General features: G+C 36.0%; 1 protein-coding gene across 9 annotated transcripts in view; it reads left to right on the forward strand.

Moving 5' to 3' along the window:
* MKLN1 (muskelin 1) overlaps positions 1 to 22,478 on the forward strand; it is a 398,537-nt gene that overhangs the window by 344,804 nt on the left and 31,255 nt on the right. For all 9 annotated transcript variants that reach the window (XM_012512222.2, XM_030825627.1, XM_030825626.1 and 6 more), the window contains 2 exons: positions 19,649 to 19,796; positions 20,734 to 20,848. In XM_012512222.2, the coding sequence (XP_012367676.1) occupies positions 19,649 to 19,796; positions 20,734 to 20,848 (263 nt within the window). The remainder of the gene's footprint in view (positions 1 to 19,648; positions 19,797 to 20,733; positions 20,849 to 22,478) is intronic.

A 22,478-nucleotide genomic window follows, 5' to 3' on the forward strand; every position in this document is an offset into this window, starting at 1 on the left:
TTGGTTCCAATTCTTTGCTATTGTGAATAGTGCTGCAATAAACATACGTGTGCATGTGTCTTTATAGCAGCATGATTTGTAGTCCTTTGGGTATATACCCAGTAATGGGATGGCTGGGTCAAATGGTATTTCTAGTTCTAGATCCCTGAGGAATCGCCACACTGACTTCCACAATGGTTGAACTAGTTTACAGTCCCACCAACAGTGTAAAAGTGTTCCTATTTCTCCACATCCTCTCCAGCACCTGTTGTTTCCTGACTTTTTAATGATGGCCATTCTAACTGGTTTGAGATGGTATCTCACTGTGGTTTTGATTTGCATTTCTCTGATGGCCAGTGATGATGAGCATTTCTTCATGTGTTTTTTGGCTGCATAAATGTCTTCTTTTGAGAAGTGTCTGTTCATGTCCTTCGCCCACTTTTTGATCGGTTGTTTGTTTTTTTCTTGTAAATTTGTTTGAGTTCATTGTAGATTCTGGATATTAGCCCTTTGTCAGATGAGTAGGTTGCAAAAATTTTCTCCCATTCTGTAGGTTGCCTGTTCACTCTGATGGTAGTTTCTTTTGCTGTGCAGAAGCTCTTTAGTTTAATTAGATCCCATTTGTCAATTTTGGCTTTTGTTGCCATTGCTTTTGGTGTTTTAGACATGAAGTCCTTGCCCACGCCTATGTCCTGAATGGTATTGCCTAGGTTTTCTTGTAGGATTTTAATGGTTTTAGGTCTAACATTTAAGTCTTTAATCCATCTTGCATTAATTTTTGTATAAGGTGTAAGGAAGGGATCCAGTTTCAGCTTTCTACATATGGCTAGCCAGTTTTCCCAGCACCATTTATTAAATAGGGAATGCTTTCTCCATTTCTTGTTTTTGTCAGGTTTGTCAAAGATCAGATAGTTGTAGATATGCGGCATCATTTCTGAGGACTCTGTTCTGTTCCATTGATCTATGTCTCTGTTGTGGTACCAGTACCATGCTGTTTTGGTTACTGTAGCCTTGTAGTATAGTTTGAAGTCAGGTAGCGTGATGCCTCCAGCTTTGTTCTTTTGGCTTAGGATTGACTTGGCGATGTGGACTCTTTTTGGTTCCATATGAACTTTAAAGTAGTTTTTTCCAATTCTGTGAAGAAAGTCATTGGTAGCTTGATGGGGATGGCATTGAATCTATAAATTACCTTGGGCAGTATGGCCATTTTCACGATATTGATTCTTCCAACCCATGAGCATGGAATGTTCTTCCATTTGTTTGTATCCTCTTTTATTTCATTGAGCAGTGGTTTGTAGTTCTCCTTGAAGAGGTCCTTCACATCCCTTGTAAGTTGGATTCCTAGGTATTTTATTCTCTTTGAAGCAATTGTGAATGGGAGTTCACTCATTATTTGGCTCTCTGTTTGTCTGTTATTGGTGTACAAGAATGCTTGTGATTTTTGTACATTGATTTTGTATCCTGAGACTTTGCTGAAGTTGCTAATCAGCTTAAGGAGATTTTGGGCTGAGACGATGGGGTTTTCTAGATATACAATCATGTCATCTGCAAACAGGGACAATTTGACTTTCTCTTTTCCTAATTGAATACCCTTTATTTCCTTCTCCTGCCTGATTGCTCTGGCCAGAACTTCCAGCACTATGTTGAATAGGAGTGGTGAGAGAGGGCATCCCTGTCTTGTGCCAGTTTTCAAAGGGAATGCTTCCAGTTTTTGCCCATTCAGTGTGATATTGGCTGTGGGTTTGTCATAGATAGCTCTTATTATTTTGAGATACGTCCCATCAATACCTAATTTATTGAGAGTTTTTAGCATGAAGGGTTGTTGAATTTTGTCAGAGGCCTTTTCTGCATCTATTGAGATAATCATGTGGTTTTTGTCTTTGGTTCTGTTTATATGCTGGATTACATTTATTGATTTGCGTATGTTGAACCAGCCTTGCATCCCAGGGATGAAGCCCACTTGATCAGACCACAGTGCAATCAAACTAGAACTCAGGATTAAGAAACTCACTCAAAACCGCTCAACTACATGGAAACTGAACAACCTGCTCCTGAATGACTATTGGGTACATAATGAAATGAAGGCAGAAATAAAGATGTTCTTTGAAACCAACGAGAACAAAGACACAACATACCAGAATCTCCGGGACACATTCAAAGCAGTGTGTAGAGGGAAATTTATAGCAGTAAATGCCCACAAGAGAAAGCAGGAAAGATCCAAAATTGAGACCCTAACATCACAATTGAAAGAACTAGAAAAGCAAGAGCAAACACATTCAAAAGCTAGCAGAAGGCTAGAAATAACTAAAATCAGAGCAGAACTGAAGGAAATAGAGACACAAAAAACCCTTCAAAAAATTAATGAATCCAGGAGCTGGTTTTTTGAAAAGATCAACAAAATTGATAGACCGCTAGCAAGACTAATAAAGAAGAAAAGAGAGAAGAATCAAATAGATGCAATAAAAAATGAAAAAGGGGATATCACCACCGATCCCACAGAAATACAATCTACCATCAGAGAATACTACAAACACCTCTATGCAAATAAACTAGAAAATCTAGAAGAAATGGATAAATTCCTCGACAAATACACCCTCCCAAGACTAAACCAGGAAGAAGTTGAATCTCTGAATAGACCAATAACAGGCTCTGAAATTGTGGCAATAATCAATAGCTTACCAACCAAAAAGAGTCCAGGACCTGATGGATTCACAGCCGAATTCTACCAGAGGTACAAGGAAGAACTGGTACCATTCCTTCTGAAACTATTCCAATCGATAGAAAAAGAGGGAATCCTCCCTAACACATTTTATGAAGCCAGCATCATCCTGATACCAAAGCCTGGCAGAGACATAACCAAAAAAGAGAATTTCAGACCAATATCCTTGATGAACATTGATGCAAAAATCCTCAATAAAATACTGGCAAACCGAATCCAGCAGCACATCGAAAAACTTGTTTTAAAACAAACAAAAGAACAAAAGATAGGCAAGGCACAGTCGTATGTGCCTGTAATTCCAGCTAGTCCAGAGACTGACATTGGAGGATTGCTTGAATCTAGGAGTTTAGGACCAGCCTGAGTAACAAAGCAAGACCCTGTCTCTACAAAAAGGAGGTTTCCAGATAAAAGTAGACTCAATAGATATGTTAGGTATTTGGAAGAAAAATCTGTTGATGAGTATAAATAGCATCTAATGTAAAAAACAAAGGATAGGGACACAACAGGAAAAGCGAAACTTTTTATAAAAAAGGAGACACTATCACAGTAAATTTCTTGGCTTTACGGTGAGCAGTATTTCCCTAATCAAAATGCAGAACTACAGTCAGTTTAACCAAAAATTGGGATGAAATATAGTGGGAAGATAGTGTAAGTGTAGTAAACATCGTCGTCTATTACAACAGGAAATCAGTAGGTAATGTCTAAAATAGCAGCTTAGCATGTGATTTAGAAATACGGACCTAAATAGGTAATAACGTTATTTACCCTATCTAAAATTGTCTTATTTACTCATTTATTTACTGTTACCTTAGGAGAGTGTAGAGCTATATGATTTAATATTTGACTTTTTTTGGCTTTTAAGAGTTATTCTAACTTACCATTAAAATAACTAGGAGGGCCAGGTGCGGTGGCTCACGTCTTTAATTCCAGCACTTTGGGAGGCTAAGGTGAGAGGACTGCTTGAGCCCAGGAGTTTGAGACTAGCCTGGGCAGCGTAGTTAGCCCTCATCTCTATAAAATAAAAATAAAATAGCAAGAGAGAGGTAATACTCCTTCTACAATCCTAACATGGCTCTCCCTGAAAAAGGTAGTGAAGATGGTAATTGATATGACAATATGTTGAAAATTATGACATGCTGACTCAGTGCTAGACTACGGGCACAGTGGAACAAGGCAAACGCAGTTTCTCAAAGTGCTTATAATCTAGCTAGTAGGTAATAGATTCCAATGGATAATAATTACTATTCTTTATTTAGGCCCTACCATATACCAGAATATCTTTAATTGGTGGTGTTATTCTAATGTACAAGATGAAAACAGTTACGCAACTAGATAATGATAGAGCTGGGATTTAGAAGTTTGAGTGCAAGGAAGGTGTTTCTGCCATGCTAAACTACTGCCCAAGATTAAAAGAAAAAAGTGGCGGCCAGACGAGGTGACTTACGCCTGTAATCCCAGCACTTTGGGAGGCCAAGACAGGGGGATCACGAGGTCAGGAGATCGAGACCATCCTGGCTAACATGGTGAAACCCCATCTATACTAAAAATACAAAAAAATTAGCCGGGCATGGTGGTGGGCGCCTGTAGTCCCAGCTACTCGGGAGGCTGAGGCAGGAGAATGGCGTGAACCTGGGAGGTGGAGCTTGCAGTGAGCCGATATGACGCCACTGCACTCCAGCCTGGGCGACAGAGCGAGACTCCGTCTCAAAAAAAAAAAAAAAAAAAAAAAAAAGGGGCAAAGAGTGATAGTAACAGAGAGCTAGTAAAATAAAAATCCACCATGACAAGTAGGCTTTAATGACTGTCATTCAAAACAATTTTTTAATGAGTTAAAATTATGTAATAATATACAGTATCAACAATTATTCTTCAATCATGGTTATGGCTAGCTTTAGAGAAGTGTGGCAATTATTCTTTTTATTCAATTTTGTTGTGGTCATAAAAGTAAAAATATGCTCATTGTAGAGAATTTGAAAAATAAAGGAGATGCAAAAAAGAAAATATATCAAACTGTCCAGAGGTAACTTGTTAAAATTTTGATATATTTCTGTCTAGTCTTTTTAAAACTTATTTATTGTATAAAAGTTGATACAAGTTTATATTCTATTTTAAAATTTACATTAAATTGTGGGTTTTTTCCCCATTGTGGTTTTATTAATGTGAACTGGAGATATTATTAGAAAAGACAAACGGATTCATTCTTTAATTACTGCTATATTCAATTTTTCTAAAATCAGAATCACCATTTTTTACTGTGTATATTCAGTGTGTAATTGGTTTACATAATTGAATTTTCCCACAATGCAAATAAATTCATTAATAATATTTGTTGACCATCTACTAGCATCTAAGTTTGTCCCTCTCCCTTCCTCCTTCCCTCCCCACTTAGTTCATTGTCTTCTATAGGCCCAATATTATTTTAGGCACTTGGGATTCATCTATGGACCTGGAGGATAAGATCCTTTTCCTTAGAGGACTCACATTCTAGTGGAGAGAGACCTGCAGTTGTGTTCTAAGTACTGTGAATAAAACACACTGGATGCTGTGATAATGAATAACAAGGGAAGTCTCATTTAGACAGAGTAGGTTGGGAAACCATCTTTGAGGAGGTAATCTTTAAGATTTAAGATGAAAAGTAGAGAATTAGGAAGAACCATGTGAAGAACTGAGAGAAGAACAAGTACAGAGTTCCCAAAGCAAGAAGGATCCTGGGGTATTTGGAAATAGTGGGACTGGTACGTATTGAGGATCGGGAAAGTTGGTATGAAACTAGGTTAGAGGTACAGAGATAAGAGTTAGAGTATTTAGTGCCTTGTTACAAATGCAAGGAGTTTGGATTTTTTTTTCTGAATAAAATAGGAGATTATTCAAAGGTTTAATATCAGTGTCTTGATCTAAGTTTTTAAAATGCCACTTCTTTGTCTAGGTGTACATTTTCCAAGTGGTTAATTTTGACAATATTCCTGTGAGTTGCACTGTTCAAAGGCTTGTTTACTAAGGATTTTTATGGCAGGGTTGAGCATCTGGTTAGAATTACTTGGAAAAATTTCCCACCTAAAACTGTTGCAGTTATACTTGGAATTGAGGAACCTCAGTGGCTCTGTTAGCATATTAGAGTGAAATGGAAATTATTCTCTTTTTTTCTGTTTTTTTTTCCCCTCATCTCTGCCTCTCTCACTTTCTTCCTTTTCCCTCCTTCCCATTCTTTTTCCCATGTCCCTTATACTCCATCCCCAATTTTCTCTCTCCTAGAGGATTCTAATGTGCGGCTGGGATTGAAAACCACTGTTCTAGCTCTCTGGAGTCTATTTCAGTCTTTAGTTAACTTTAGGCAAGTTACCTAATGTCTCAGCTTTTGCTTCCACATTTGTAAATGACCCAAATTAGATTTTAAGGAAAATAGCATCTCTGTCCATGGCTACTCTAGGAGTAGAGATGGGTTAACACTCTAGTTTTGGCTGGTGTTACTGTTGGGTGCCTTAATTTTCACAAGAGGATGTTAATACTACCCTCAGGTTCACTAATCTAGCCAGTTAACATCAAGTCATGCCCATTTTGCCTCATCTTCTCTCTGTTCCCATTGCTGCTTCACTATGAACTAGTTTGGGCTAACATCACCTGTTTGGCCTCTGTCTCTAGATTTCCTCTCCCTATGTACCCCTCCCCACAACCCATTCTCCACACTGCAAGCAGGATACAGCTATTCTGTGTTACCAGAAATAATAGAACCATATGCCTTAACATTTATACAGCATATATTTTTTGGTCACCTATTAGGTGCCAGACAATAAGCTATGCACTAGGAATACAACTGTGAATGAGGGCCCTATCTTCATGGAGTTATGGTTGTACACGGAGAGGAAAAATAAAGTGACAACCTTACCTTTAGATTAGTGCTAGTGAAGAAAAGAACATATTTTTAAAAATATAAACCTGGTGGGTTTTCTTCCTCACTTTAAATCTTTTAATGATTTCTCCCTGCCCTCAGGATTAAGTCTAAACTTAACATAATTCACAGACTCTTTTATCATGTGCCCCAGTTTAGTTCTCACAGTCCTATTCTTGGTATCTGTACTCTTCTTGCCACCAACTCTCTGTTAAAGGACCACCGAATATTAAATCTTTATAGATAGTGTGTTTTAACTTGCGTTTGAGAGTTGCCCATGCTATTCCTCCTACCTGAATCACTTTCCTCTCCCCTCCAAAATCTAGCTAACTTGTACTGCTTACCTCTCAGATCTTAGTTTGTAGATCGTTGTCTCCCAAAATTCTCTAATGCCGTAAGCCCAGGTTAGAAATTTTAAAACATGCTGGGCGCGGTGGCTCATGCCTGTAATCCCAGCACTTTGGGAGGCCAAGGCAGGCGGATCACGAGGTCAGGAGATCGAGACTATCCTGGCTAACACAGTGAAAACCCCGTCTCTACTAAAAATACAAAAAATTAGCCGGGCGAGGTGGCGGGCGCCTGTAGTCCCAGCTACTTGGGAGGCTGAGGCAGGAGAATGGTGTGAACCCCAGTGTGCGGAGTCTGCAGTGAGCCAAGATCGCACCACTGCACTCCAGCCTGGGTGAAAGAGCGAGACTCCTTCTCAAAAAAAAAAAAAAAAAAAAAAAAAGAAAGAAATTTAAAAACATGTGGCTGTAGCCATCATTGTTAACGCAATTCTAAGTATTCATCTGGCTGTAAAATCTTGACTGTGCTTTTCAAAACCTATACAAGGATCAGCTGAAATATACAGACTTTGTTCATGATTTCTTAAAGAGTATTCAATGGTTTCAGTATTCTACATCTCCTAAAAGTCTTTTACTGAACTAAGTTAGACTGTTTAGAAAACCTCACATCAGAACTATGGTATATTATATTGTCCTCCCATAGAATTACTTTTACCTCACTTTTAAAAAATACAGTTTTTCTCTCTTACTAGATTATTATTGTAAGCCGTGAAAAGTACTTTTAAGAAGGCAGAATACTATTTAAATTCCCACATTTTTAAATATTCTTAGAAAACACCAATTTTATCCATTATGTAGATGCTCTGTAGCTTATTAATCATTCTGTTGTTTGTTAACTGTTGTTCTAAAGATTTTTTACTACAGTTAATTACCGTAATTTGAGATGGACTTAACATATAATTACTGTGTTTATCTGTGATTCAGTAATGTGGCTTATTTGATTAAAATTGTACTTACAGTGTATCAAATGGGATTGTTTGAGCTCATAGAATAAATTTGTTTGAACTATTCAGATCACTGAGATGGTATAGCTAATAGTAAAATTACTGCTGTTTATATAATTCTGTATTGTCAGATACTATAAAATCTTAAATTGTTGCTCTTTATAATTATCTGAATGTACCGTCTTAGATTTAACATCTACAGATCTGAAGAAACTTTAATGCTTATTTTTAAACTACAATGTAACAATTTTATGCTCTCCTCAGAAGGAAATTATAATTTAAATCAATGGATTGGCAGCTGCTTTAAGGGATTTATTAGCATTGTGTCTAATACATACACAATTACATCAAAATTCAGCATATCTAAAACTTGAGTTTATTTCTGAGAAACTTTTGGCAGTGAGACTGTGAACACAAGGAGTTTAGCAGATTCCCCATATGTAAGCTCTGTATTTAACACTAATTGAAACTTATGTGTAGAAGATGGTCTGTCACACCACCAGAGTTTTGTAGTTTGCTATAGAAACTCACTCTACTATAGTAAGAGTGCCTTCTCCTGTTCGTATTCATTCAAGTAAGAAGCATATATTGAACCTTCTTCATTTGCCAAATGCTAAGTCAAGTATTGGTAATACTGAGGTCTTACAACCTGATCCTTGTTCTTTAGTAGTTATGTATTTACTTGTTTTGATCTTTAAATTCGTCCACTCTGTTTCTCCACATCTGCCATTGTTTATTCCATCCTATTCTAACCATTGTAGCAGATTGGTACAATTGAAAGAATAGCAAATTGAGAATCAGAAGACTTGGTCTCTCTTTGTCTGGGTCTGCCACTCATCCCTCTGTAATTCTAGAAAAATTATATAACTTCTCTGAACCTGATTATTCATCTGAAAATGAGGCGATTGGACCAATTGATCATAAGACCTCATCTAGCTCCAAAATTTTGAAAATTAAATTTCATTCCCTTCTGCTGTTATCAGGCTGTGAAACTAAGATATGAGGGCTATGTGAGTTACGTCTACAGAACTTGATTTATCTATAAATAAATTTTTATGAAAACCTTAAAAGCAAAATCATACTGATTTTCATTTTGGCCCTGGGAATGTGCTTATTGTGCTTACTGACATTTTAAAAAATTAGTATAGTCATAACTCTTTATGTTTCTGAGCCTTTTATACTTTTACCAATTAAATGAGTAAAGCCAAACTAGCAACACAGAGAAGACTTTGAAGCTAATGATTTGCTGTCATTAACATAGATTAGTTACTGAACTAGAAAATGGTAGCACTTGTTTTCAACATAAGTAGGCTTCATTGCTGTCAGTTTAGTATCTTTTGTATTTGGTGTGTCATTATTCAAACAGAGTATCTACTTTTTTCCCTCTCAAAATTATTGGTAATAATAACTTTCCCTAATTTCCCCCTTCCACCCTCCCAGGGATGTTTTTGCTAGTTACAAATTTACAAAAGTATTTTATATTTTTAGATATGATATTTAGGTTACTTGACAGTAAATGAGAATTAAAGTTCACATGTAAAAACAAACATGCAAGAACACTAACAACAATTTTGAAAGTTAATGAAGTAGTACTGGCACTACCAGATATTTATAAAGCTACAATTTGGTACAGACTAATGGGATGAAATAGAACAGATAGTATAAAAATGTCCCCAAATACACATGAGAATTTAGTATATGGTAAAGTTGGCATTTCCAGTCGGAGAGGAAGAATAGATTAAACAATATATGACATGGAGAGATTGCTTAAGACTTGGCAGTATTTTAAAAATAGGAAAATCTGACTCCAGCCTGGGCAACGGCAAGACTCTTTGTCTTTAAATAAGTAAATAAATAAATATGAATGAATGGGAAAATCTGGATCCCTACTTGACTTTTGTACATCAAAGAAAATTCTAGGTGAACTTAAGTTTCATACTTAAGAAATAAAATTATAATTCCAATTGTTTTTAATAATCTAGGATTAGGAGAAGACTTTTCTAAACATGCCACAAACCCAGAAATCATAAAGAAAAGGAATGTTTGATTTTTGCAAAATTAAAAAATATAAAAAATTGTTAAAATATCAAATAATGACAAGCTAGCAATTAAGACAAAGCTTATTTCCTACAATGAACAAAAGGCTCTTATAAGCCAATAAAAAGTGGATAATCCTGTAGTAGAACAATGACAAATTACATGAATAGATATTTCAAAGAAAAAATAATTCATATTGCCAGTAAATTTACACATGTACAGATGCTCAGCTTTATTCATAACTTTTAAGTGTAAATTAAAAAATCACTCAGTGAATGTTGGTATGGCCATGAGGAAGCAGGTATCTTACATTCTGGTTGAAATGTATTTGGTACAGCCTTTTTTTTTTTTTTTTTTAACAGTACTTTATCCTTATCTGTTAAAATACAAAAAATATATTTTTTTGACTAAGCATTTTACCCCAGGAACTTTTCCTACTCATGTACTTTTATAGATCCACAAAAAATAATCTAAACAGAGATATTTATTGTAGTATTGTATGCAAGGAGAAAAAATCTGAAGACAGATTGACCATCAGCTTATTTGATTTTTATTTATTTGATTGTCCACCAGTAAATAAATTGGTTGATCCATTCAATGAGTTCAGTTTTTTGTAGCTTAATACAGCTGAGATAAATCAGTAAATATTGTTGAGTGTCAAAAGCTAGTTACAAATTTACAAAAAATAAATGATGAGTGGTAGAAAGATTCAAGTAAAATAATAGAAGTTAGTTCTGAACTGGAGTTGTTGCTAGTGCTTAATAGGGCCCCATCCAACATTTAAAATGTCCCAACTTTCAAAGAGAAGGATGTGACAGACACTGTTGTTTGCTTATCCAAGAGTCATTGGCCCTTTCTTCTGTTAACCAAACCATAATTTTGTTTAATGGCAAGTTTCCTAACCCCAGGGGATGAATGGTGAATCATGATTAGTCTAAACCAGTCATTATTATCCTTTGGGAAATTGTTTCACTTTACCTTCCTCCCATGTGACACAGTTCTGGCCAGTGAGACATAAAGTCTACTGGAGAACATTTGACAAAAAATGTCTTCCCTGATGATAATAGAGAGATGCTGAAAGAATTCTTTGCCTCCCTGCTTTGGGTGCTCTATATAAGGATGCTCTATATTGGCAAGTTTCAAAAATGAGAAGGTAGCCAAGAAAATTGCAGAAAGTTAACCTAGCACCATGATTTGGTTGAACTCTGAAACAATCTTGGAGCTCTCTACTTGCAAAATTTTGTTACATGAGCTAATTAATCTACTGTTAGTTAGGTTTTCTATTACTTGGAGCTGAAAATATCCTAACAAATAGTGAATTCATGGAAAACTGTTTTTTATTAGATTCTGTATTTCTGTGACAGCTCTGAAACTGTTCTTTTCCTTTGTCTTAGCCAATCAGTAATGAATATGTGTGTTGGACCATGAAGCAAAAATAGAGTTGAGATTAATTCATAAGGTAATGCAATAACATATCTTCCTCAGGAATTCAAAGGACTTCGAAAATATTTGTTAACTTTTTTTTATCCCCCCTCCCACAGGGTTTCTTTATGTTAAATATTCTGACAATCTCTCCCATTTGCTTAGAGGATAAACCAAGGAAGGAAGAGAAAAGATGTGATTCAGACATATAGATAAAATTTTTTTACTTCCCCTTTAGCTGTTCTATTTTGAGTTTTAAAGATGTTAAAGAAGAAATCGAGTTGAAGGATTATCATTGTAACTTCCTAAAACAATTCTAAAAATAACGAGTTGGCAGTGATAATTGTTGTATCATTCTTATTTTCTGTTTTTTCAGATAAATGTTCTTTCAAAATATGTTAATGATTAACGTTTACTGATCTGCTTGATAATTTTTCTTTGTGAGTCAATTTCTAAACTGGTTAAGGTTAAAGAATGGTTAAGGTCCTGGCATTTAGTTGAGCTTTTTAGCAGTTGAATCTTAAAGTTTTTAAAATCGTTTATGTTGCAGATCTTTTGTCCTTCCCTCCTCCCCCTGCTATACCCATTAGAAACTGTTAAATTGGCCAGGCGTGGTGGCTCATGCCTGTAATCCCAACACTTTGGGAGGCTGAGGCAGGAGGATCACCTGAGGTCAGGAGTTCAAGATCAGCCTGGCCAACATAGTGAAACCTTGGCTCTACTAAAAATACAAAAGTTAGCCTGGCATGGTGATGCACGCCTGTTGTCCCACCTACTCAGGAGGCTGAGGCAGGAGAATTGCTGGAACTTGGGAGGCAGAGGTTGCAGTGAACTGAATTCACATTATTGCATTCCAGCCTGAGTGACAGAGAGAGATTCTGTCTCAAAACAAAAAAAAAAAGAGAAAAGCAACTGTTAAAAATTAAAAAGATAGCCTTGTTTTCATCTTGCAAAGAAAATCAGTACAGAAAACTGTATTAATAGTTTTGCCATATTAGAATGAAAGCTGCTTTCTTGGTTTTGACCTTTAGGTCTTTTTGGTTTTTGATAATGCCATTTTTATTTAACCAGCTTTCATTTTTATTATTATAATTATTATAAAAGTAATGCAGTTTACATGATCAATAAAGCAAAACTCAAATAACATAGAATGCTATAAAACGAAAAGTACTTCTGCCAAAGTAGCAAACTGACACAGGCTGCTGATTCCCTTCCCCAGAATCAACTCCAGAGAAATAAAATTGAGAGCAGCTGGATTCCAGAAACTCCTTAAATGAGACTGAATGCTCACTCTCCCCCAGATTACCCTTCAGTTAATTTTTACCCTTTCACTATAGAAACTAGCAGCAGTAGTGTATCCCACTAGTGTCAGAATTCGGTGGGCAAACATTATGGCAGTGCAGAAACCCTGCTGGAGTTCAGAGTCGACGAAAACATGTGGACTGACCATCTGTTCTCAGTAGTTCATTTCTTCTTCTCTTCTCCCTTTGTCCAGGGAGACTGCCTTCTCCTTCCTCTGAAGGGTTTAAAGGTACAAAACTGTTGCATAGGGGCGTGATCATATGTGGAAATGATTCTTGGTTCTTTGTGCCTATGCTTCACAACCCTATGACTTTTCCTCTCTATTTTCCTTAATCTCTACCAGTTAAGGCCTGACCTTTGAGTCCTCTCCAATATATCTTACCAGAAAGAAGAGCTGATTCCCTGAAAAACATTACCTTGCATACCAACATAACTAAACAGTTGAGGACTACAACTGTCTCAAAAAAAAAAAAAATGAGTAAACTTATGACATACGTGCTGTAAAGCAGAATTATTAAAACAGATGAACGGCCAGGCGTGGTGGCTAATGCCTGTAATCCCAACACTTTTGGAGGCCGAGGCAGGAGGATCATCTGAGGTTGGGAGTTTGAGACCAGCCTGACCAACATGGAGAAACCCCGTCTCCACTAAAAATACAAAATTAGCCATGCGTGGTGGCACGTGCCTATAGTCCCAGCTACTCGGGAGGCTGAGACAGGAGAATCGCTTGAACCCAGGAGGCGGAAGTTGCAGTCAGCTGAAACTGTGCCATTGCACTCCAGCCTGGGCAACAAGAGCAAAACTCCATCTCAAAAAAAAAAAAAAATGAGCCAAGAATTTAAAATAAGCATGATGAATATACTTAAAGATGTAAGGGAACACACTAGTAATATGAAATAAGATCCAAACATTATAAAAACAGAACTGTATGGAAATAGTAGATATGAAAAATATAATGAAAATGAAGACTACACAAATATAAATAGGATGGTATGAGTGAATTAATCAATTGGAAGATTAGAAAGAGCACTCTTCCAGGAAAAAGCGAGGGAAAAAAGATAAAGAAATAGAAAATAGAGTAGAAAAACTAAGAAAGATAGAGCATTGTTGTACAACTGCCAGCATCTTAAAAGGAATTCTAGAAGAAAAGAAAAATAAAAATTTAAGCCCGGGCACGGGGACTCACACCTGTTATCCCAGCACTTTGGGAGGCCAAGATGGGTGGATCACCTGAGGTCAGGAGTTCAAGACCAGCCTGACCAACATATTGAAATGCTAGCTCTACTAAAAATACAAAAATTAGCCAGGCTTGGTGGTGCATGCCTGTAATCCCAGCTACTTGGGAGGCTGAGGTAGGAGAATCGCTTAAACCCACAGACGGAGATTGCAGTGAGCTGAGATCGTGCCACTGGACCCCAGCCTGGGCAACAAGAGTGAAACTCCATCTCAAAAAAAAAAAGTGTTGGTGAAATAATTGTAGAAATAATGGAGATACATTTCTTAAAATTCAAAAATGATGAAAGACTTCAGATTGGCAAAAGAGCTCATAGTGTACCAAATAGAACAAATAAGGGAAAGTGCATACCTAAGCAGATTAAAGTAGAATTAAGAATAGCAGAGAGAAAATTCTGAAAGATTTCAGAGAGAAAAAGCAGATGACCTGTAAGGGAACAAGAAGATAGACATGTGACAGTTGAACAGCAATGTAGAATGAGAAAAAACAATAAAGTTTGAAAGTAGCCAAGAAAAACAACTTTGAACCAAGAAATTTAAATCTTCCTAACTTTGAGATGTGAGGGTGACATAAAATATTCCTTAGCACATTTGCCATATAGAGACCCACAATAGAAACCCATTTGGGAGCAGGACTCAATGAAAACTAAATCTAGGAAATGCTAGAAGTATGTGATAAATGATGATCAAAATTTGTTGTTGCCTGAAGAAAAACACTAGGACCAATATTCTAGATCAAGGAACCATGGCGGAAAGGGAAAATGGGACACTATATAAATTCAGGTATTGTGATTAGAATATAGAGAAGAAACTATTCTATATTATTAACACTAAAATGTTATATACAAGGCTCAAGAGTTAATGGATCTTGATTTTCTTTCTAACTTCCTGTGTCATGTATCAGTGCCACCGTCTCTTATATCTCATGCCATCTTCTTTCTTGGATTCCTTTTTTTGCTTTGTTGGAGTATCTCCTTAAAGAAGTTTATATATATATATATATATATGCTACAAACTGTATCGTTTTTTCTCATTCTGCATTGCTGTTCAACTGTCACATGTCTGTCTTCTTGTTCCCTTACAGGTCATCTGCTTTTTCTCTCTGAAATCTTTCAGAATTTTCTCTCTGCTATTCTTAATTCTACTTTAATCTGCTTAGGTATGCACTTTCCCTTATTTGTTCTATTTGGTACACTATGAGCTCTTTTGCCAATCTGAAGTCTTTCATCATTTTTGAATTTTAAGAAATGTATCTCCATTATTTCTACAATTATTTCACATACATATGTATATATGTAGTCATATGTATGAACTTTAAAATTCTCTTATTTTGCCCTTGTTAAGATTGCTAGTTTAACTGGAAATGGAAAGTTAGTTCCATATCTTTTTGTATTTCTCAGAATTTTGAAGTTATTATTCCGTTGTATTCTAGCATTCATTGTTACTGGTAAGTTGTAGGGGCCAAAAGAGTTGTGATACTTTTCCTCAACCCTTTTAAGAGTCATGGTTGACACTCCTATAATAAAAGACAGGTTAACAAAAGAAAGCATAACAAATTGATTTAATCAAAGTTTTATGTGGCATGTGAGCCTTCAGAAGAAATGACCCAAAGATACAGGGAAAACTCCATTTTTTTGCTAAGATTTAATGAAGAATGAACAGCTGGTTAGAAATATGATTGGGTAAAAGGCTATGATTTAATGCAGGTAGACCGAGGTGGGGAAACCCAACAAGGCCTGTCTGTTCAGATTCTTCTTGGCCCTTCTGTAGTACTTCTTCCTCCTGGGTATGGGGCAGGACTCTGCTGCAGCAAGGGTCTTATGACCTATTATCAGACAAGGGTAGATCACAGAATTTCTTTATGGCCAGCTCCTAGACAGGAAGGCAGAGGAAAGTTGGATCAGTAATTCTAGTTTTTAGAATTTAAAAGTCTAGGCTGACTTTGGGAAAAAGAGGTTCTAGTTTCTATGACCCACCTTGAGGAAGAGGAATTCTGATTTGATGACCCACTTCTAGGGAGAATGAGGGAAGACAGGCAGGAGGGCAGAAGAAGGTGAGAAAGAACTTGGTTCTGAAGCTGTTCTGAGGCCTTCCAGTGTTCTTCAGTTCAAAGTACTTAGCATGCCAGATTGTGTTGTGTTCTGAGCCCCCGACAAGGTCTAATGTTAGTTTGATTTTTATTCCTCTGTATATAATAATCTGCTGTTTCCTTCTTTGGAAGCTTTTAGAATTTTTCTTTTCTTGGAGTTTTAACATTTCATATTAAGGTGGAGATGTTCATCTATATATCTATATGCCATCTTTTTAAAAAAAAATAGATATAGATATATGTGTGCACCATCTTTTTAAATTAAACATGCCTAGCCTGCAGTGGGCTCTTTCAAACAGGACACCCAGTTCAGGGAAACTTTATTTTTTTCTTCTACATTATTTCTTCTTTCCTTCTGGTCTTTTTTTCAGATAATTTGACTTCGAGGGATATATCCTCTGTGTCCTTTAACTTTTCCCTCATAATTTCTTTTTGCTGTTTATTCTGATGATTTATCAGTTTTATCTAGAGACCACTGACTTTGTTTCTAACTGTGTCTGTAGTTTCATTCTGTCATTTGAATTTTTTGGTCATAGTTTTACTTTTTAGTATCTTTTCATAGTCCCTGCTCCTTTTTATGGCAGCTTATTCTTGTTTTGCACATGGAATATTCTCTTTAATATCTTCAAGGATACTGATAGGGTTTTTTTTTCCCCCAAGTTATGTTCTTTTCTGTGATTGTCTTTTCCTGGTTGTTCTATTTGTTCATCTAGGTCCCTCTCTTTTACACTGTTGATTTTTTTCCTTGTATGTCTATAATTCATGTCTAAACTTTAACATTTATGAATAAAGGACTGTATCAAGAAAGGTAGTTAACAGCAGTTTCTTTTACAGTGTATAGGTCCCTTTTTCCAGTAGGTTTCTCTCATAAATGAGACATTGATCAAGGTCTTGTATAAGTGCACAGCACATACTGTCAACCAAGCTTTCTTATAGAATGCGTAAGCTGAGAATAGGCACACAAGTTGGGAACATATATGATTAACAAAGTAAAGATTGGGAGTTACTTTAAGCTCTGCTCTCATTCTTATTCAGGCCCCTATGTCCTTATTAGAAGCTCTCCACAGAAGCCTTCCTCACAATCTACTTCTTCTCTTTGTATTCGATGACTTATTTGGAAGTTTTCCATCTTTTATCTCTGGTGAGTTACAGGCTCTGGTAATTATTGTAGGTGAAAACAGCCATAGACAACATGTAAATGAATGGACATTGCCTGATTTGACCCTGAGCAGGCCAGATCAAGCCATAGTTTGCCAAGCCATGTTATAAAATTTTTAATTCAAAGGCTCACTATTAAGGCAAAATAGAATAAAGAAATTTAAATGCAATAAATGTAGGCTGTTATACCCTTAACTTCTACCACTTACAAAAGTTAATTCCAGTTCTTCACTGTTTTTATCTTCCAAAGTTATCTGAGGAACAGAGGTCAGAACCTGAGCGCATCACTTCTGAAAGTTTACCATGCCTTATTAAGAAAATACAATTGTCCCTTGGCATCCTTGAGGGACTGGTTCCAGGACCTCCCTTGGATACCAGACTCCTCAGATGCTCAAGTCTGTCATATGGTGTAACCTATGCACATCCCCTCCTATACTTTAAGTCATTTCTAGGTTACTTATAATACCTGATACAATGTAAATAGTTGTTATAAGGAATAAGGACAAGAAAAAAAGTCTGTATATCTTCAATACAGATGCAGCCATTTAGGGGTTTTGTTTTTTGTTTAGGTTTTTTTTTTTTTAATACTTTAAATTTGTAGTGGTTTGAATCCTTGAACGCAGAACCCAGGGATATGGAGGTTCGACTCTACCAGACTCCAGACTTCACATACACTAAAGACTGTGGCATGAGGGTGTAGGCTATTATTAAGATCAGGTTGATATATGTGTGTGTATAAATATAAATATTGTATATGTATGTATACAAATTTTATGTTATGTGTGTGTGTGTGTATAATTTTATAATATAGTTACTGTGGAATGCATTTGGATAGTCTTTAAAATGTCCCAAATTTATTGAATAAGAATGTAAAAGGACACGTGAATTTAAGGTAGACTAGGAAAAAATAAATACTGGATTATTTGGTCCCACTAAAGTAGATAAGGAAGACCAAGATCAATATGGCTGGCATCTCCTGCAATACATAGTATTCTAGGTTGACGTAAATATTTCACTTCAATTTGATATTTGTTTAGCTTTTTGAGCATATGATAATTGTTCATGGGTAAAAGAAATGTTAAAACAATGACATTGTTTTAGATCATGACAATTACGTTGTGAAGTAGCTGAGTTCATAATATGTACTTTATGAAATTATATTTCAAATATTTTCAAATAAGAAAATTTAGCATTTGCCATATCAGTGTTTTACAGATTATTGGATAATGCAGAGTGATCATCATTTATTTAATAGATTTCTTATAAAAATACAGCATTATTAACTTTGGGGGGTTTAAGCCACTCAGGAAAACAAAATGGCGTATTATACCCCAGAATTTTTATGTATTTATTTATTTGCTTTAGAGACAGTCTTACTCTGTCACTCAGGCAGGAGTACAATGGCACGATAATAGCTCACTGCAATTTCCAACTCTGGGCTCAAGGGATCCTCCCACCTCAGCGTCCCAGATAGCTAGGACTATATGTGCACACCACCACACTTGGCTGATTTTTAGTTTTCATAGAGACAGGGTCTCACTATGTTGCCCAGGCTGGTCTTGAGCTCATGGCCTCATACGATCCTCCCACCTTGGCCTCCCAAAGCACTGATATGACATGCACGAGCCACTGCACCTGGCCCAGAATATTAAATTTTATTTTTGGAAGTTATTATATGTGATGAACAGATATTTTAAATGACTCTGACCTTATTAAGCAACCCTGTGTTTTACCTTTTATCAAATTTTTTTTCCCAGGTCAAGATTTGAATATTTAATCTCTACTATCAAATTAGAACTGTCCCAGATAATAAATCAGTTAATTAAAGCATTATCCTTTCCTTCTTTTTGTGAAAATGATTATATTGCATACCTCTTTCTGCTTCTTTTTTCCTTGTAGCTGGCAATTGACATTTCCTTTAGTCTTTCCACAAATCGTTTAGTAATTGTTATATTCCAGGCACTATTCTAGACACTGGGAACAAAACAGTGAACAAAACAGCCTCTTTCCTTGTGGAGCTCATAGAGTAAGGAGAAGGCAATATGTAATTGTTCATTGTTTAATTAAAAAGTTATGTAGTGTGTTAGAAGTTAAGTATGTGGATACATAGAGCAGAATAAAGGTGTATTGATCTTTTCAAGAGAAACTAGTCGGGGCTGGAAGTGGTGGCTCATGCATGTAACACCAGCACTTTGGGAGGATGAGGCAGGAATATTGCTTAAGGCCAGGAGTTTGAGACCAGCCTGGGCAACACAGCAAGACCCCATCTCTACAAAAAATTAAAAAATTAGCTGGGTGTGGTAGTGCATGCCTGTAGTCCCAGCTACTTGGGAGGCTGGGGCAGGAGGATCCTTTGAGCCCAGGAGTTCTAGGCTGCAGTGAGTCATGGTTGTGCCACTGCACTTCAGCTTGGGCAACAGAGTGAAATGCTGTCTCTTTTAAAAAAAGAAAGAAAAGAAAAGGAAGGAAGGAAGGAAATACTAATCTATCTAATGTGAATATTTTCATCTTATTTTTTTCTTTAATTTATAGTTCCAATGACAGGATTTACACAGAGAGCAACTATTGATCCAGAACTGAATGAAATACATGTCTTATCTGGACTCAGCAAAGATAAGGAAAAGAGGGAAGAGAATGTTAGAAATTCATTCTGGATTTATGACATTGTGAGAAATAGTTGGTAAGGAACTCTTGTCTCTGCTGCAATCCCAATGTAACAGTTATTTGAGGTTGTTGGTTTATTCAAAAGAAGAGAGAAATGAGAGTCTTATGTTAATTTGTGACATTGTATATTTAAAAGTCAGTATTGAAAAAAAAAATCAATATCGGTACCTATGTATACAATGATGTTCAGTGAATGGATTTTACCTCTGTGTTTTTCAAGTAGTAGATGGTTCCTGGTCTGGGACTCAAGAGAATTGTATTTTAGTCTAGGTTCCGTTCTCAAGTAGATGTGTGAACTTGAGAACAATGCTGCTTTTTTAATGTTCCCAGATCTTAGTTTTCATAAAACGAAGAGGCTTGACTATAGCAGGGAGGGGACAGTATTACTTAGCATTTCCAAACCATGACTTTTGTGTCATAGAGCATCCCACAGAACTGGTGCTGCATATTTTGCTTTGGGAAAACATGGATCCAGCTCTGACATTCTGTGATTGCTCCATAAGTGAATATTGTGCAGAACAGAAGCACTTCAGAGAACTTCTCCATTCATAATGGAGAGTAGTGCTCTGCAGCTAAGGAATTTGTTATTTTCTAAATAGGACATTTATTTACAGTCAAATGACAGCAATGTATACTGTACATTTTTATTGTGTATACATAGACAAGATAGCATCTCTTTCAGTCTTTAGTTTGAGCTTTCATGTATGCTGTTTGTATTTCATAACAAAAAGTAGGATATGTGAGCTATTTAATGGACATCAAAAGAACTTTAGAGCTCAGTTCTAACAAATTCAGATTGTTTTATGAATAACTAGAACTTTAAGATATGATATGAACACATTTCTAAAATTTTTTGTTAGTAATTAGACATGCAGTTAATTTGCTTGCTAAAGTTGTATTATCTTTGCTGCTAATTCTCTAGGGTAGAATGCCTTAAAAGCAATGTCTTGCAGGTCTTGTGTCTATAAGAATGATCAAGCTGCAAAGGATAATCCAACTAAAAGTCTTCAGGAAGAAGAACCATGTCCAAGGTTTGCCCATCAGCTTGTATACGATGAGCTACACAAGGTATCCTAACTACATTGACCTGTAAACTTTCCATGGCCTATGTGAAACAATCCCCAAATATATCTTTCTGATTGTTTTAAATTGGATTTGAGTAAAAAGTTAAAATACATAGTAGACATTCAATAGAATGACAAACACTCAATATCACTTCTCCCTAAAATTCCTTAAGAGAATAATCATTTTTACATAGTTTGTAATTCTTGGTACTTTTCCTTTTTTGAAAATAGTCAGTGGCAACTTCTTAGCTGTATAGATGTAGATACATGACATAGCCTATTGTTTCTACAATGTGAATATCCAAGTAAAATATGTACAGTTGTCAGCATTTAGGTACCTTGTTCCGTGATATAACATGGTTTTTGGTTTTAGATTTTCCCATTGTGTAAGAAGTCTTTTTATCTTAATTTTCCTGGTATACTAGTGATACCTCTTTTAAATCAGCCTTGTGAAATGGTCCTGTGTTGTGAATTTTTAGTGTCATAGTGTTGGGAGTTCTTTCTTTATTTCTTCCTTAAACTTAACCATGTACTTTAGTGATTGGACTTAGATTACATAGTAAATTACTGACAGAGACCAATTCTTTCTGTTAAGCCATGGATGATTATTTAAATTCTACGCAATACACTTTGAAACCTTTAGGTAAAAGATAACATGGGAGTGAGTAAAAGCCCTTTCTTTTATAACCTCTCAATTTAAGGAGTAAATAAATTTCCATCCATACGATAGGGATAATAACTCTATTATATAACACCAATGAATATAAATGTTTTTAAAATTTTAGGAAATATTTTAATTTAAATTTAATAAATGTATACACTAATTGTAATTTAAATATTTAAATGCTTTTGTATACATACAGAAAAACATTCAAGTGCAATAAATTTAGGCAGTTATACCTCTCACTTTTACCACTTATGAAAGTGATTGTGTTTCTTCACTGTTTTATCTTCCAAAGTTATCTGAGGAACAGATAACTCTGATTAATGTAATAGTGAAATCATTATAAATTCCTTTTGCATTTCATTTTTGGTATTGAATTATGAAATAATGTTTTTAATGTTATTTCACAAATTATATGTGCCATTTAATATTTGGCATTTCAGTTAAAGCAAAATTAATATCTTAAAATTTTTTTTTTTTTGAGACAGAGTCTCACTCTGTTGCCCAGGCTGGAGTACAGTGGCACAATCTCTGCTCACTGCAAGCTCCGCCCCCCCAGGTTCACGCCAGTCTCCTGCCTCAGCCTCCCAAGTAGCTGGGACTACAGGCGCCCGCCACCACGCCCGGCTAATTTTTTTGTATTTTTACTAGAGACGGGGTTTCACAGTGTTTGCCGGGATGGTCTCAATCTCCTGACCTTGTGATCTGCCCGCCTTGGCCTCCCACAGTGCTGGGATTACAGGCGTGAGCCACCGTGCCTGGCCTAAAATTTTTTAAAGTTTCTAGTTTACCTGTTGACTTGACTGTTAACTTTTAGTGATTCAGCATTTATGTCAGAATTTTAAAGATATTTGTTATATGATCAATATTTTGATTAATTTTATCCCCATTGTTTGTTGTTCTCAGCAAATAATGTCTTGGATTAACTTCTTCCTACCATTGTTTTTGTTTCATGCCTTCCACTGTCATT

This window comes from Nomascus leucogenys, chromosome 13, assembly GCF_006542625.1.
Source record: "Nomascus leucogenys isolate Asia chromosome 13, Asia_NLE_v1, whole genome shotgun sequence".
NCBI lineage: Eukaryota > Metazoa > Chordata > Mammalia > Primates > Hylobatidae > Nomascus > Nomascus leucogenys.